Consider the following 15,844-nt stretch of genomic DNA (forward strand, 5'->3'; position numbering starts at 1 on the left):
GTGCCAATGGTGGGGGATGGGGATAGTTAACAGGTGCATGAAGCTCCTTTTTAAAGCTCCATGGTATGACAAAAGAATTCATGGAAGACTGACAACTGCACAAGGCTATGCAAATTCCATTTCTACATGCCATATTGAGCAAACTGATACAACACAAGGTCACAGATAATTACAGTTTATTTTATTGCCTCCTCCTGGACAATTACTTCAAGTTGAGAGCAGAATGTCATTAACGTTATTGGCAATTCAGACAGCATAAATCATTGCACTTTTTCTTTCGTTCCCCGAGATGGTTTGGGCTGTAAAAATCATTAATGCCAGTGCTTTTAATTTTTCTGCCCTTCAAGGAAAAAGAGCCAAGAATAGTGGCTTTTGTCTCTGTGTTTACAGCAGTGGTGGTAATGTTACCTGTACCAATGCAGCTATTGTTACTCAAGTTTATCCATATTATGCCACATCACCGAAGCAATGACATGTTTTATCATATCCTACCATGAGTACTTGTTCCCAAGTTGTTGACTACCAGCACAGTTTAAGTTGCTGCAGTGGGCTGACTGTAGCCTCAAAATTGCTCTAGAAAGTCTTGGAACTTCCAGCATGTTGTTTTGTTTTTCAGTTCTATATTTCGGAGGCGTGTATTTTTTAGAACATGACCAATCAGACAGTAAGAAAAGCAGCACAGTGAAGTGCGCAGCAATTGATATTATTTCTGAATCACTGGGGTATTGCATGTCATAGCTATTCCAAATAGTAATGAATCCTCAAATTTTAATATGGTTTTGCAGACACACTAGGGAATTAGAGTAAATATACATGTATGTATTCATGTAAAGTAAGGCTTTGGACTCCTGTCTTTTCTAAATACTTTTATAGCAAGAGGTGTTTTGATATCTTGCATTCTATGTGCAAGCTGCAAGAAATCAAATTACAAAATATTGTATTTGCATAAATTTCTAGATAAGTAGATTGAACAAGACTGATGTGTCAAGTATCAAGAGTCTAACTATGAATGGTTCTCATTGTTAACAGTAGACTTAACATATTGGACTTCATGCTCAGCTGAAATGCTGCATGGTTATTGAACATAATGCGGACAACAATGCATCAACAATCCAGAGGCTGTATTTATATCTTGCTGATCAGGAAAGTGGAACAATTTGTTCAGCTTCGGGTGATTAGTGGTGTGTAACTGTCACTGCACATCAACTTGGCTGCAGTGCACGAGTTTGTCACGCCAAAGGATGCTTCAGTTGAAGATGGAAGGTGTTTAAAATGAGACAAGGGCAGCATTGTGGTATTGGTGGTGCCTCAAGAAGGAAAGCGTAAGGAAGCAGTATGCTTGCCAATAACATGAGATTATTCAGTGTGGAAAAGTGAATCTGGACATAATGACCAAAGTAGACAGCGCAAGACTAATCAAAAGCACTCGAGGGAAAAAAGGTATTGTGAAAAATGGGGCAACTGCAAAATTAAGGCACTTGGAGGAAAATATCAGTGGGATAAACCCCTTCTTCCCCTCAATTAATGCAGCACAACCATTCTCCTAAATAGAGCATTAAAGCATGCTACATTATGGGGGTGTCTAAAGACTATTGCCTTCTCATCTTCCTCATTTGAGACATTTTTTATGAGAATTGTCAGAAATAAACATGTACACCCTGCACTTTCAATTTCATACCGACAAAGGATTTCTAAGTGAAAAACAATTTTATTTATCAATCTGGTTTTTACTCTGAAGTCATTTTCTAAGGGATAACAAAATACATGTAACTGATTCCTGCAAATTCAAGCCCTTTTTTTAATTTCCTTTTCTCTTTCTTGATGAGGTAACTCAAATAACCTAGCAACAATGAAGTAGTGTTGGTGAAACCCTACTGCAAGGTGGGATACATGTACCTCTGAACAAGCCATTTTTTAAAATGAAAAACTGTGTCGCAGTATTGTCAGTTGATACAGGCAGACCAAATGCCCATTGCCTTGGCCTTCACACTATTTGACAGCGTGAATCCACGGTGCGCGTAATCCTTTCCATTGTCTTTAAGCGCGCTGCACGCCCTCCACACGCCTGGCCGGTTCTGCCAATGCTGTCGTCTGTATCCATCAATTCCAGTGACTGCTGAGCCCAAACTCCCACATTTCCCTCATCGTGCCATCGCTTCGTGGACATCTTCCCCCAGTGCCAAAGCTCCAGTCCAAGTCCCTTCAGTTAGGATTAATCTCCCTTTGTCATTGCAGGTAGGTATTAACTGTCAATAAGTACCTGTACCATCCAATAGTGACAACTCCTAGCAGATTGGCATATTTGGCACTGTAGCTTCATATATATATAACCCATGTATATAAACCCCTCCATTGATTTTAATCAGGTGTCTTTTGAGTAAACATGGTTGGCATATCAAAATATGGCGCACTGGGAAACATAAAACATAATCTCATTAAATATTCAAAACAGGTTCGGGAATGGGCGTTCCTTGGGTAACAGTGCGAGACGTGTAAACCACCACAATCTCCATTTATTCCTCATTTCTTTGTATGAGAAACAGTTTATGCATCATACTCAATTACAAACAGCGTGTCGGTTGAAATATTAATTGACCTTGGGAAATACATGCAGCAGTCATCACATGAAATGTTTCCATGCTCTATGGCTCAGTAATATTCTAATTCTAATATTAGAAGTAATGGCAGTATCAATTAGTGACTACAGAATGCTGCAACTGCAGTCCAATTTGTTCAGGAACAGAAGGAACAGAAGGTCCTTTGCAATGTATAAAGGATACATTCTGTGGAACTGACAGTGTCATACTTTTTACATGACTTTTTTCATTGGGACTTCTTTTTAAGAAACAGCCATATTTCCAGATTTTGACATTTCATTCCATGTGGTCAACGGTGATGTTTACTCCTGTAAACACAAACACAATCCTTGGTATCATTGGCTGGATGGAAACTCCGCACTCAAGACAACCTCATTTTCTTCTCACGCGAGACCCCGGTCCCCAAAGCAATTATTTTTTGCAGGGGGAAAATTGGAGTGTTGAGACGTTTCTGCTTGTCTAATTCCATTATGCCCGACAAGTAAATCATCCACTTTGATAATGAACATCAGGAGTGTATGAACAGGAAACGTTTCCCACAAGAGTTGCAAGCTCCCATGAAGTGTTTACATTGAACAGGGGCAGGTTTGAAGAGGGCAGGTCAGGCAACAGTTGGGCAGTCTTATAATTTCATGAGGTGGTCTTGCCAGAATGCTTCTCGAGCCATATCTGGAAAAGGCTAGGCTGGGGAGCATAAGACATCTGCATAACTATGACTTTTAAGTTGGACGGGGTGTCTTCCATGTGGCCAGAGGCTGCACAAATTATCTTTATTAGGATACTATCCAATTTGAACAGCGCTGACATAAAAATATGGTGTCGAGAGCCTCCCCCCTTTTTAGAGTTAATGGAGATTAACCATTGATTGACCAGTGAAAAAACCTACTTATGTACATGTACGTGTACACTGTATTTTCACCAGGAATGTAGAGGGCCTTTTTTCACTTTTTCCCCCATCAAATCAAACAAACCTTACTGCACCATCAACACCAGTGCCAGTAGGGGAACCAAGGGGGAGGGGTGTGTAGATACCAGTGGGAGGGAAAGACAGTTAGTGTCAGGGCTTTCATTTTACCATTTTCAATCTTGGGCTTCTTGAGTGGGTCTCCATGTCCGAGGCCGTGTAGCATGTGAACCGTCTGTGACAGGGACATGGGCAGGCTGCGCTTAGGAGGTCTGCCCGGCCGACTACTGTGCAAGAGGGGAGAGAAAGAAGAGACGAGAACAAAGTATAAGATCTCATGTGAACATATCCTTCTCTGAGCACCTTATTACTGGATTTACAAGGCCATAACTTTAATCAGGGAAATAAATTGATACCCCTTTTAATAATTATCATTCCATTAGCCTTTTTCTTTGGCCAGGGAGCCTTCCTAAATCCTGTAAAATCCACCACTGTGCAGGAAACTTGTGCTTAAACTGACATGAGGAAGGTACAACGCAGACCTGGAGACCAACCTCTCAGTATGACCAAAATATGTACACATTATTGGGGGGGGGGACAAATCTGAAATTTCCCACCCTATATAGTGTCATGCAAGTATTCAACATCAAAGTTTACTGCTTGAAACATTCCTGTTTGAGTCTGTACATGTAGACATCAACCCCCCCCCCAAAAAAAATTCATGACTCAAAACTTGGCCAGAACACCATGCATCTTTCACAAAAACCCCTCGATCTGAAATTGGTTCATGTACACAAGTACACACTGCATTATAAAACGGAAAAAGTGTCACAGGAAAAGGATAAAGCCAATGAGAAAGATTGGAGGAGAAAAAAAAGGGAAGTTCATAAAACAGTTTTGAAAGTGATGGCTAAACTGACTTCTGCAGCACGCAAGAAAAAATGAATATCACATACACATACATGTATATTTGTACCTAGAACCCAAAATGGCTGCCAAATTGAGAGGAATGCACACATGTATTTGTATAACCAGCATGAAGATGTACTTGAAAGCCTGCTATGCACATAGGCAAAACACATTTGTCAGGTCATAGAGATGAGCATATCAGCACTAATGATTAACACAATAACATAATATTCTGACAGCCAGTCTGCAGACTGTATTGCACTGTATCGGCCTGCCTTGCCCTTTGATGTTTAAATACGTTTGCACAAACATTGAGGCGGGTATCCAAATAATGCAAACAGCACTTTGCCAATTGCTATTTCAAATTGATTTGGCTGTTGTCATGGCTGAACACTACAACCCCAAAATCCTGTTTGTTGGGGGGCCACAGAAAGCCTGAAGCTGTCGTAAACAGGTGTCCATTTCCACGCCAAGAGCAAACACACCATGTGCAAATATGTTACAATGTTAAGAGAAACTCCAGCTATTGAATTAAATGCATGTTTGTGGGTGGTGTACACTTGTAAGGAAATACAGTTTTAAACAAACCTTGACCAGGATATCTCGTGCATTCAATAATTGATATTGATTATTGCTGATAAATATATACTTCCATTTTGTTTTATCTTGATATGTCTTCTGAAACCCGGTGCTATTACATAATTCTTTACAAAAATGTACTGCTTTTAAACAGATACTTCCATTTTGTTTTATCTTGATATGTCTGCCAAATCCCAGTGCTGTTACATAATTCATTACAAACATGTATCAGGCAGGTTAATACCATACCCAACAAAGCTAAAGCATTCTATCTGCAAAATTAATTTGTTGGAATTTTTCTACTCAAATTTCATTACTCAATGTGATTTACTAAAATTCTTTTACGACTTTTCAAATCTCCCTACTATTGTCTTAAAGTTATTTTTTCATCCGCAGAGAGTTGTTACTTTACAGGTGCATGTTTCTGTCATTATCACTATCACTGTTTTTGTAATTACATGTAGTTGTTCAAATCTGTCACAGACTCATAGCTGCTAATGCCATCTTCCCCATCGTTATCATTAGCACCATTACCTTTGTCTGCAGGAGTTGTTGAAAATTGCATTTCCTCGCTCAAGTTTTCTTCAAACACTGCATTTCTTACATCACTAGGTATTTCATCCAAAAAAAACTGTTCCAAGTGTGCTTTTTGCCAACAACTCAGTTTGTGTCTGAACCACTTCAACCTCAATTCAAACAATGTTCTCCAATTTTATAGTTATCTATGAGCTGACGCTTATCAAAAGTCAAAGCACACCATCCAAAAAAAGCAATTACAACAAAAGATTGCTCAAAAATACAAAGTCATTGTGGCAATCTTCAACAGCTCTTGCTTTCATCATGATTTTTTTTCCTTTTTCATTTTCCACTTCCAACCTAATTCCTTTTCATAAAGGATTTGCACACAGAAATTACTAATCCCTCAAAAAACAGTCAGAAAATGGTAAACATCTTTGAATATGGAGTGTCCACATATTGCTCTAAAGCAACCTGCACAGAAACCACCAAACATTCCATCTTTAAACTGTTCCCCTCTTTGTTTTCATTTTGGTCTAACACCAAGGTGACTCAGCAGTCAGCTCAGACTGATGTTGTGTTTAGCCCGAGTTACCTTTCTTCGCGCCGGGCGCTGAAACAATAATGAGCGTAATGCCTAATACCCAGGCAGTCATGGATATCGTAATGCTTGCAATCAATCTGCACAGGTCCTGCCCTGATCACACTCTCAGAAGGTCGCGATATCACCAGGAGAGATTACTTCCGATTTTTTCCGCACGATTTCAACTTTAAGATAAGTCTCATGAAATTTCCATTTAAAGATGCTTTTGGAAAAAAAAAAAGGTTTTACCATCAGTGCATTAAACTGACAACAAAGAAAATGTAAAACCAATGCTTTCAACTGAGAATATGATGTAACTATACCAGAATCTATTGTTACCTTCTACCATACCATAGAAGGTTCATAATGACAATGTTAAAGAGTGTTAGCATTGAACTGCTCACCCAGGAAACGAGTTGAGGCAGCACTAAACATGCATGCAATCTTATATGGATTGAACTGCAGACAATGGTGCCTTTCTAATATAGATGAAAATGAAAAATTTCGGTCAAACCAATTAATATTGTACAACCTTTTGTACATTCAGTCCAGACCTAAATTGCTACATCAAGTGAAGGTTTCTCATTTTCTTTTCCTATTTCGATAGCGGCACAAGCACAATCGTCCCAAGTTCATGCACTTTGAAGATTGTCTAACAAAATGCCGAATTCAGTTATCATTCTTCCCCAAAGGCCTGAATCCAGTCTGCCTGGACCAGAAAAGTGACTGATTGGACCAGAAAAGTGACTGATAGCTGTGTCTCAATGCCCCTTTATTGCGATTCTCTGATTGATGATGTCTTGGTCTTCCGAAATCCGATCTGCTTTCAAATCTCTGGAAACTCCAGGGATAATTTGATATTGCAAGGCCTAAGTAGGAACAATATCAACTGGATTATAAAGCCAAGAAAAATCAATTATAGCTTTAATTTTCATAAAAGAGTGCAGGGCAAGTTGCCTATGACTTGTACGTCTGCCTCAAAAAAAAATTGACACAAGTCCCGATGAGACAGGCTGTTGAAGCAACTGTACTTTTACTCCTTGCCTGGGCAAATCCCACTGGACCCAGTGCCAAGTCCTTCTGATGATTGAAAGCCATGCCACCAAGCTCCATTAAAAATGCATCCATTCTTCATGCTCGTGTGCATTTCCGAGTTCATTATTAATTCAGGCAAACCGAATATGTTTTTTGCTTGGCTCCTAAGACTTTTTTTTTGGTCAAGGCAGGCCCAGCCTTTAGATTCATCAAGTTTGAACATGCTAAGTGATGTACAGGACCTCACCTCCTAAGAATAGATATCCGTAATGTGAATGACAATTGGCAATCAAAGGCCACTATTGGTCAGATGTCCCCCATCAACATTTTCATTCCCATAGGAACTACACAACCTCCAATTTAGGGAACTCTTATTTCTGTACACTTCAAGTTATAATCAACAATTATTTCTAAATGATATTCACAGTGTCACATTTGAGTTGAACTTTTTCGACCAATGGGGTAATTTTCTGCAGCCCTTGCTGCATGTACTGTTCAACATTAGGCTGAAGTAAGAACGGAAAGTTCTCCCTGTTGGACTGAACATCCGTAGTTTAAGGACACTTGGAACAAATCACCCAACTATTGAAACATAATGATCCAAAAATCAGCATGGCATCAAAACACCAAAAAAGGTTTCAAAAATCGTGAACAGAATAAAGGCTGAGATGTGATAAAGCTCAGGCACAAGAGACAGAAACAACTTAGAGTATCAGCAACACACCACATACATGTATGAGATTACTGGAAACATGCAGTGGACTTTCTACTCAACTTGTTTTCATATGCATTACTATGTGTAACAGTAACACGAACAAAATCTCAATACTTCTTTTCATTAAAACTGACAAAATAGTGTCAGTTTTTCCATTATCAGAAAATCCTCTGAATACAAATTTCTCATCACACGAGGCAATACTTGTCAAAAGAGCATTAGAGAAAAAACAAACATTTGCCCTTCACAATTGCCCCCCTTCAAAGTTTTGAAGAAATATTGGCTATTTCTAAAATTCTATTCTTCAAAGCTGTTCAACAAGATAAACAAGTAAAAAGTGGAACTTGCTGGAAGAAACTTCAGAAAATTGTGCTATATATTGAACACAAAGCAATAAGACCATTACTGTCCTGCCTTGGATGACAGCAAGCTCTAGCTCACAAATATGGAAATTGCCCTTATTGGCATAAAACCAAAATGTTGAAGTTTCTCCCTTTTACTGTCACAAAGGAGATGGAAAGCCCTAGATATAGCCAGAAAGCTTTCCTACACATATTCAAAGCCTATTTCATGTCTCCTTCAAGAATGGGTACTGTACCTCCACTATATTAGCCTTGATTAAAACTGGCAAGAAGTTTAGCAGCGCCTGCCCAACACCATTTTTTAACAAAAAGTTATGAGCTATATTCTTTTATGAAAGCAACAAGCTGCCATGTACCAAAACTTTTTTGCAGCCTACAGCCCTGAGCTAAGTAAAAGGCTCCCGCAAGTTTTAGAAGCATAAACTTTCAGCAACTCATAAACCTCTACAAAAAAAATATATTTTCCTTTTTTTTGTTTCTTTTTTAAAACAAGCTTGTTAGGATAGTCAGCGTGAAGTACTGACTCTGGTTCATGGACTGTGTTTATATGCTCAAAGCATCCAACAACCTGCCGAACAAGAATTGTTCTAGAGATGGAGGGGCCGGCACATCACCACCCAACTCTAAACATGAAAAAACAACTCAATTATCCCTTTTTTCTTCAACCGGAAATTTCTTGAGATATGGTACGCCCGGAAAGCAACAACTTCGGTAAAACCATATTTATCTGCTAACAGCATTTAGTATCTACCAGGTTGATTCGTGCATGTGTAGCTTGCTCATCCAATCACAACCTAAGGCCAAGTCCAACCACTGGCCGACCACTAGTCAATTTTGCCCGATACCTGCTATATATTTTCCGCATACATGTAGGTTGCCAGGAAAAACTGACAGCTATGTAGTTGATTCACAGTCACTGACGGAGGATGGACGGAGATGTAAACAAGTGCGCACAGACTAAAAACAGACTGCCTGCCTCTATTCTGGAAAAAGGCTAGGCTGGCAAAATGGATTTATTTTCAAATTTCATTTTCTTCTTTGTTGCTCCTTCTCTGGAGGACAGGATCCCTCCAGCTCCTTTGTCATATAAACGCTCCCTGAACGGGCGCAGTCAACTAGCGCTAAGCTACCGTAGTATTAATGAAACATGAAGACAGAGTCAGCTTCAGGGCCCAACCATCCCACTGTCTGCTCACTAACCACCGGTGTCAGCCCAGCAAAGGTGAACAAACACAGGGGATCTTTTTTACCAAAGGCAGGAAAACACTATCAACTTTCTCGGAACCTAAACAAACAGGGAGAGCCATATATGAGAGCAGGCTTGACACAGGGACTGGTGCTGGCAGAGTGTCAGGCGTGCATGTTGTGTCATGTTGGAAACACACTCTGACCAATTTTGACAAATGGTTTCCTGTACATTTATTGATCTATTTCTATGATTTATATCTAGCAAGGTGGGGTGACACTGAGCAAGCACTTCTTGCACAGAGGAGGTCACAGAATTCAATTGATAAAGCTCTCTCGTTGCATAGGGTTTAGATGCTAGAAAATGCAAAAACACAATTAATAACCAATGATCTGAACGATCCGTTTCCACAAGATTAATCACATGTCACATAGCGAATGGTGATTTTCTTCACCAAGGATGTAAACAGATTGAATGTCCAAAACAGTGATACATGAAGCTGGCTTTAAAAAGGGTCACGTCAGCACCATGTCACGGTAACAAATTTTCCCCTTTGTAGGAACTTTAGAGAAGAATGGTAGGCTTGAATTCCGGATTCAAGTCTACTGTACACAGGTTGGCAGGGGCAAATTTCACATGTTTCAATCAAAACAGTACGATCATCTTCAGAAAAAGTGCTCGTCAAACAGTCAAAACGTCAAATGTCAAGAGCTGCATGTACAATGTATATCTGTATGGCAAAGTGGTTATCATTTACAGCAGTGTGTTGAATATGCGGCGCCACCGCCAAAATTCAAGTTGACAATGCACAGGCACTTGCACTTCTTGGAACCCCACGGCTGAGCAGAGATCCTGGGTGGATTATGGAGCTTATCAATATGATCATAATGCATGGGGAGACGGCGTAACTACAGACGGCATCATTAGTTGAATAAATTAATCATCGCAATTTGTACGGTGCCTTTACCCGTCGGATCAAAGTACTTTACATACCCCTGATGGCCTGGGTGGGCCATTCACTGTGTACGTCCGAAGAGACAACATTTTTCATGAGGGCTAAATTGATACACGTAACACTGACGCACTGCGGCTACACCATCTCAAAATATGCAGCCAAAATCAAAACAGTTCGCAAGGAGTTGAAGTATAAACGGGTCGATAATAACAAAGTCACCAACTGCCAACAACCTGTGTGGACAATCTATCTGTTTATTTGTACAGGTTGCAAATATTTAACAGTGAATCAATTCTACAAATGGATGTCAGCCCAACCCAAGCCGTCCAATAACATCAAAAGAAAAAAGAACACATGGGACTATGGACACATGTCATTTCCCATGCACGCCAGCTCGGACTGATCAAAAGTTGTAAAAATATACAAATGACTTTAACCCCTGCCCAAACAAAACAAATGCACTTGAAACAGCCACCTGTCCTTATGATAACCAAAACATGTTTCGGGCCAGGACCACAGCGTCATAGCTGATGATAGCTAGGGATAATGGATCATACACCTCCTCCAAAAACTTCAACCCTGAACTTGCGACATATCAACAAGCCAATCTAGATGCCATCTTGTATCATACAGTCCACTTGAGCTCATCTATATCAAGTAATGTCTACTTCATTTTGAATGATCCATTTCCCCCCCCCCCAAATTTAATTCTCGAGATCTGGTTGATTGATCTCATTGTTCAGTTCATTTGTTCGTTTGGGTTACGGAAAACGTATCATTATCAGTGTGTTTAGTTGATCAAGCATGTGTCATATTATGGTACATCACCACTGAAATAATTTCCATTTTCTTTCTGTCAAAAATGATGTTCAGTCCATCAGCTTCACTTTGATTGTATCAAAAGTCAATCTCCACTGCTTTGCTTTTCTTCTTTTCAAAAGAGAACAATGACCTCGGCCTGTTTTTTCACAATCCACACTCTGTTTACTTGTATATAAGCAATTCTGTCAGCAATTGCTTTACTAAATGTATACGTTCCAAAAAAGGACACAAAAAGAGTTCAATGGGCTAACAACATGCCCTGTACGGCTCTGATGTGGAAGAAAAAAACTGTTATATTTCTGGTTTGTACCAGGTTTCCAAACTACAAGCTTGCACTTGGAACAGTTTAATGTGCTCAGGAAAAATCTAAACTAAAGTACTGCATGACCCAGCTTCTGAAACACCCATTTTACAATTTTGCATTGGATTTTTGTTCACAGCATTTTCACAGTAAGCATACACAGTTGACTCTCATTATAAAGAACACTTTTATAACAAAATACTGATAAAAACTGATTTCAAAGATCCCAAGTTTTTAAATTCATATGTTTTTCTTTGTTTTTTCATTCCTCTTTATATAAAAAAGTCCTAGTTATAACAAAGTAATTTGTCTGGTTCCTGTAACTTTGTTATAATGAGAGTCAACTGTGTTGACTTCGTGACCTATACTATAGAGAGAGATTGGTTCTCTTACAAGTTAATGTTGCTGAAAAAGTTGCACTCTACATTTGGTGTGTTCTGGATAGTAAAGGAAAGACATGTATACAAGAAATACATGATTAAAATGCAGACAAAGCTCTTTTTGTTTTGCAAAATATGCAGTGACAGAGTATTTCTTTCCTAGTTTCTGACTACTGTTATGACAGGACATTCTGCCTGCTGCAGGATGATATTCAAGCAGTTTCCCATGGAATCAGGGACAGATGCTTCACCAGGTTTGAGATGAGAAACAATAAATTTTCCAGGCCATCCCAAGGACAAATTGGCCAAGACAGCTGATGGCCAAACAAAAAAGGTTGATTGTATGGGGGTTTGCCAAAACACTGGGTACATGTACATGACCCCAACACCAAGAAAAGACAAACTTACAGTCCAAATGATATGGCATTTCTGACAACTGTCATCCATCATTCTTGTTCCACATCTTGCCCTCTCCAGACCGCATCCATTTAAACTTGTGGCTCAGCCATTACCACAACAAACGCCTTCTTTGTGTTTGGCGGCCGCCCCCAGGCCCTGGGCCTAACAGCAGCTCAGCGTGCAGCCCAAAAATCTCCAGCAACAGCAGTTCAGGATCGTTAGTTTCATTTCTGGCTTTAGCCAATTATTTTCAGCCCAACTAACATCGAGGTCACCCAGAAGTGACCAGTGCAACATACAGATGTCCAGATTTAGTTTCAAGATAATCACATCATGCAAGTAATAGCCACCCGAATCTTACACAAAAGACCCCACACCCTGGCAAGAAAACACATAAATATTAATGAGCAAAACAGAAATTACAAATTAAACATCAAAAAATTACGACTGCTTCATCAATTTTCATGTCAGCACATCGAGATGGTACATGTAGACAGTTTAACAGAATGTGATGTAAAGATACTGTCGCTGTTACCAGTACCAGGGGTAAGCACCCCAGTTCCTTATTTTGTGAGTGTGTGTGTGTACTATTTTCTACTAAGCAGTAGCTGTGGGTTTTCACAAAATAAATTGCAACAAATTAACAGTTGTGCTGAATGCTGAAGCACAGTATATACTGGCACTCACTGTGTGTTGTACTACAGGTAAAAGGCACACCCTTCCCCTCCCAAATGATTAAAGAACCCACAGATGAATTCAACCTTTTCTGTGAACAACCTACAGCGGGTGATTTTGTGACCTATGGGTATTCTGTTGTGGAGTTTTTTAATCGGGCAAAAATCTACAACAAAGCTCACCCAATGGGAGCAAGCGCTGTCCTCATTGTGGTAACTCTATATCACATCCAAAAATTCCCGGGAAGAGAAAACATGAGCAAAAAAAATTGACAGCCAACATCCTGCCCGGCGTGAACCACTGAAATAAAAAAAAATGGAGGACATCCTTATTTCATGCAGAGATTTTTGCTTTATTCTTAACCACAGTGCTTTTAACCAATCATTTAACGGAGACGGACAAAAAAATACTGGTGCTCTAGGATTAGACGTGGGAGACAAAGAAACTGATCCAAATCAGATGCATCGTGCCCAAGCCTTGTCAAGCAGACAGCAAGACGAAATTACTCATTTCGAGCTAAGAGCAGTTTCACACATTGTTCCCATGATTCATCTGTTTAGATTGCACTAATGTAGTCCCCCCGATCTAAATGATTTAAGTGCGAATCTTCGCATATAAATACCCGGAACTAATTCCCAGCAGAACTCGGCGCGCGGGCTGGATCGGGGCGACGTATCAAGTTGCCCCGCAAAGCAAAAAAATAAATTGGCGGGTGAGACAACTGACCATCGCAAAGGGAGTAGTGTTACCAGGAGGGGGACAGGAAGGCTTCACTTAAATTGCTGAAGGTGTTGGGCTGGGGATTTGTTCCATCATATTGGTCATTTGTTAAATATATACTCACTGGCCTCTAGTCTTTACCTTCCCATCAGCGGTAAGATGTGTGAGATGACAAGAAATCCACAAAACATTCATGTGACATTTCAGGGTTCTTAGTGGCCAACAGGGCATGAGTTCTCTAAAAAACGGCCATGATTAAATGGATCCTCCTTTTTTGTAAAAAAGTGCTGAAAAGTATCAAAACATGACAGCTTAAAGCTCTCATAATTCACGATTTTGGGGCCCAACTCCTAACATAAGGAAAACTACGAGAAAACACAACTGCAGGCTATTCAGCTTTAATACCCCAAAGCACTTTACTAACTCTCATTGGCAACAGTATACATGTAACCTTAAATGCATATAATGTATTAGGACTTGCCTTTATCAATTTTTCAGATAAACCAAAGCGTAACCTCATCCCAACAGAAGAAAAAACTAAAAGGTCAGTACAAACCCAAACCTCCTTCACTTCCCCATAGCTGCTACTCAGATGAACCAATTTACTGGCAGCCAGTTTCTATTTATTTTTCAAACCTTGAAGACATTTATTTCCCTGTTTTCTGAGCCTGCATGGCCAGCATACATTGAAGTATCATGTGTCAGTCGGTCACATTGAGAAAACGCCATATTTTCTTTAGCTGGCGAGAACACTCTATAGGCAGTCCTGTCATTTGAAAGCAATTAATACTTTTCCCATCCAGGGCTGAGTGTCAGTCTTAATTCGCTCCATCACAAACGTAACTTAATCTTTCCCTCAGTTCAACATCCAATTTAGCCTTTTGTGTCTGCTTGCAAACACTGGTTATTACCGCTAGCAGCGCTCCACTGTCAGATCGTGTCCCTTCGCCGAGGACTCCACACCATCGGGCATGAATTTCATTTCTTTGTGTGCAGCCATACAACTGTATCCACAACTGTTGTTATGATTTCGGTCGGGGCGGGGAGGGAATCCGACAGCAAATCCTGGTCCCTACTGACGCCGAGTCTGTCTAAACATGAGTGTGGGCCACAGTCACTCACAGTAAAAGAAAGGGAACATGCAAGCTGATACAGCCCCTGGTCCAAATGGTGCCCAGGCGCTAATTCTGGTTTGTTGTCCCATCTCAGTGTCACATTTTGAAATGAAACAGCGGCGAAACACAACACACCGCGATCAATAAAGCACAGTTACAGAAAACCCCCTCCGTTAAGTAAGTGGACGACTTTTTCGACTCGTGAAAGTGAATCCGTCAGCCCTGCCGGGAACACCCAGGCCCCGAATCCAATTTGCGTTTTTCTGCATGTCTTGCGTGGAAACTTGACACCCCTGGCCTGTCCAGAAGTTGTCATTATTCAGTCATAGTATATTCCAATTAATTAAAAAGCTTTTTAATAGAAAGCCCCTGGCTATTATGCCAGAACCCTCCTGGTTTATATTTTGGTTCTTTCTGGCTCCCCGAGCTCAGCACTCCAAATCTGCATGTGTGAATGACTTGGCGTGCATCTGGTCATTTGCCTCAAGGCCCTGGATGCGTGATATGCCAACAGTCCCCCGGGAATAACAAAATGGCCGCTCCTTCCACTCATTGTTTGCTCATGAGTATGGCGAGCGGGTCTGTGTGTAACATTGCTTTCAATTAACACAGGATCTATATCTGATTCCATTGTCATAGCTCCAAAGCTCAAGTTCGTGATTAAGAATGCAACAAACTGTTGTTCTGCTTCGGGCACACTTGGTTGTTAACCACATTTTGGAAAAATCCAAATTAGTTTAACTCTGCTTTTTTGACAACTGACTCTTGGCTGCATTTCAAGAGGCTCATTGGATAAGTTTTCCAAGTCACTTAGCGTAGCTTTACACAAGAGAATCCATGATGTTTTTATCCACATGAAACTTTTCAAGAAATGTGACCTCAGCTGAACAAGTGGTTGATGTCAACTTCTGAAACTATTTCCATCTAGGACAGTTCATTAAAATTTCATTCATTTTCATTTCATTCATTTCCACACTGTGTGGTCAGCAACTCTTGCTATGGACACCTAGGGAAAAAACTAAGCTTTCTTTGACTAGAAATTAACAAATTAAGAATAAACATATCAGCCCAAAAACACACAGAGATGTTTA

At 40.1% G+C, this 15,844-nt stretch overlaps 1 protein-coding gene across 13 annotated transcripts in view; it reads right to left on the reverse strand.

Moving 5' to 3' along the window:
* LOC110984407 (dachshund homolog 1-like) overlaps positions 1–15,844 on the reverse strand; it is a 72,556-nt gene that overhangs the window by 19,602 nt on the left and 37,110 nt on the right. For 10 of the 13 annotated variants that reach the window (XM_022244606.2, XM_022244605.2, XM_087132452.1 and 7 more), the window contains exon 2: positions 3,673–3,788. In XM_022244606.2, coding sequence (XP_022100298.1) covers positions 3,673–3,788 — 116 coding nt within the window. Of the gene's footprint in view, positions 1–3,672; positions 3,789–10,379; positions 10,526–15,844 lie in introns of those variants that run through there. The other 3 variants (XM_087132453.1, XM_087132454.1, XM_022244600.2) reach the window with 3 other exon arrangements.

Source organism: Acanthaster planci, linkage group LG02 (assembly GCF_054643075.1).
Source record: "Acanthaster planci isolate LZ-2023a linkage group LG02, COTS_SCS, whole genome shotgun sequence".
Classification (NCBI taxonomy): domain Eukaryota; kingdom Metazoa; phylum Echinodermata; class Asteroidea; order Valvatida; family Acanthasteridae; genus Acanthaster; species Acanthaster planci.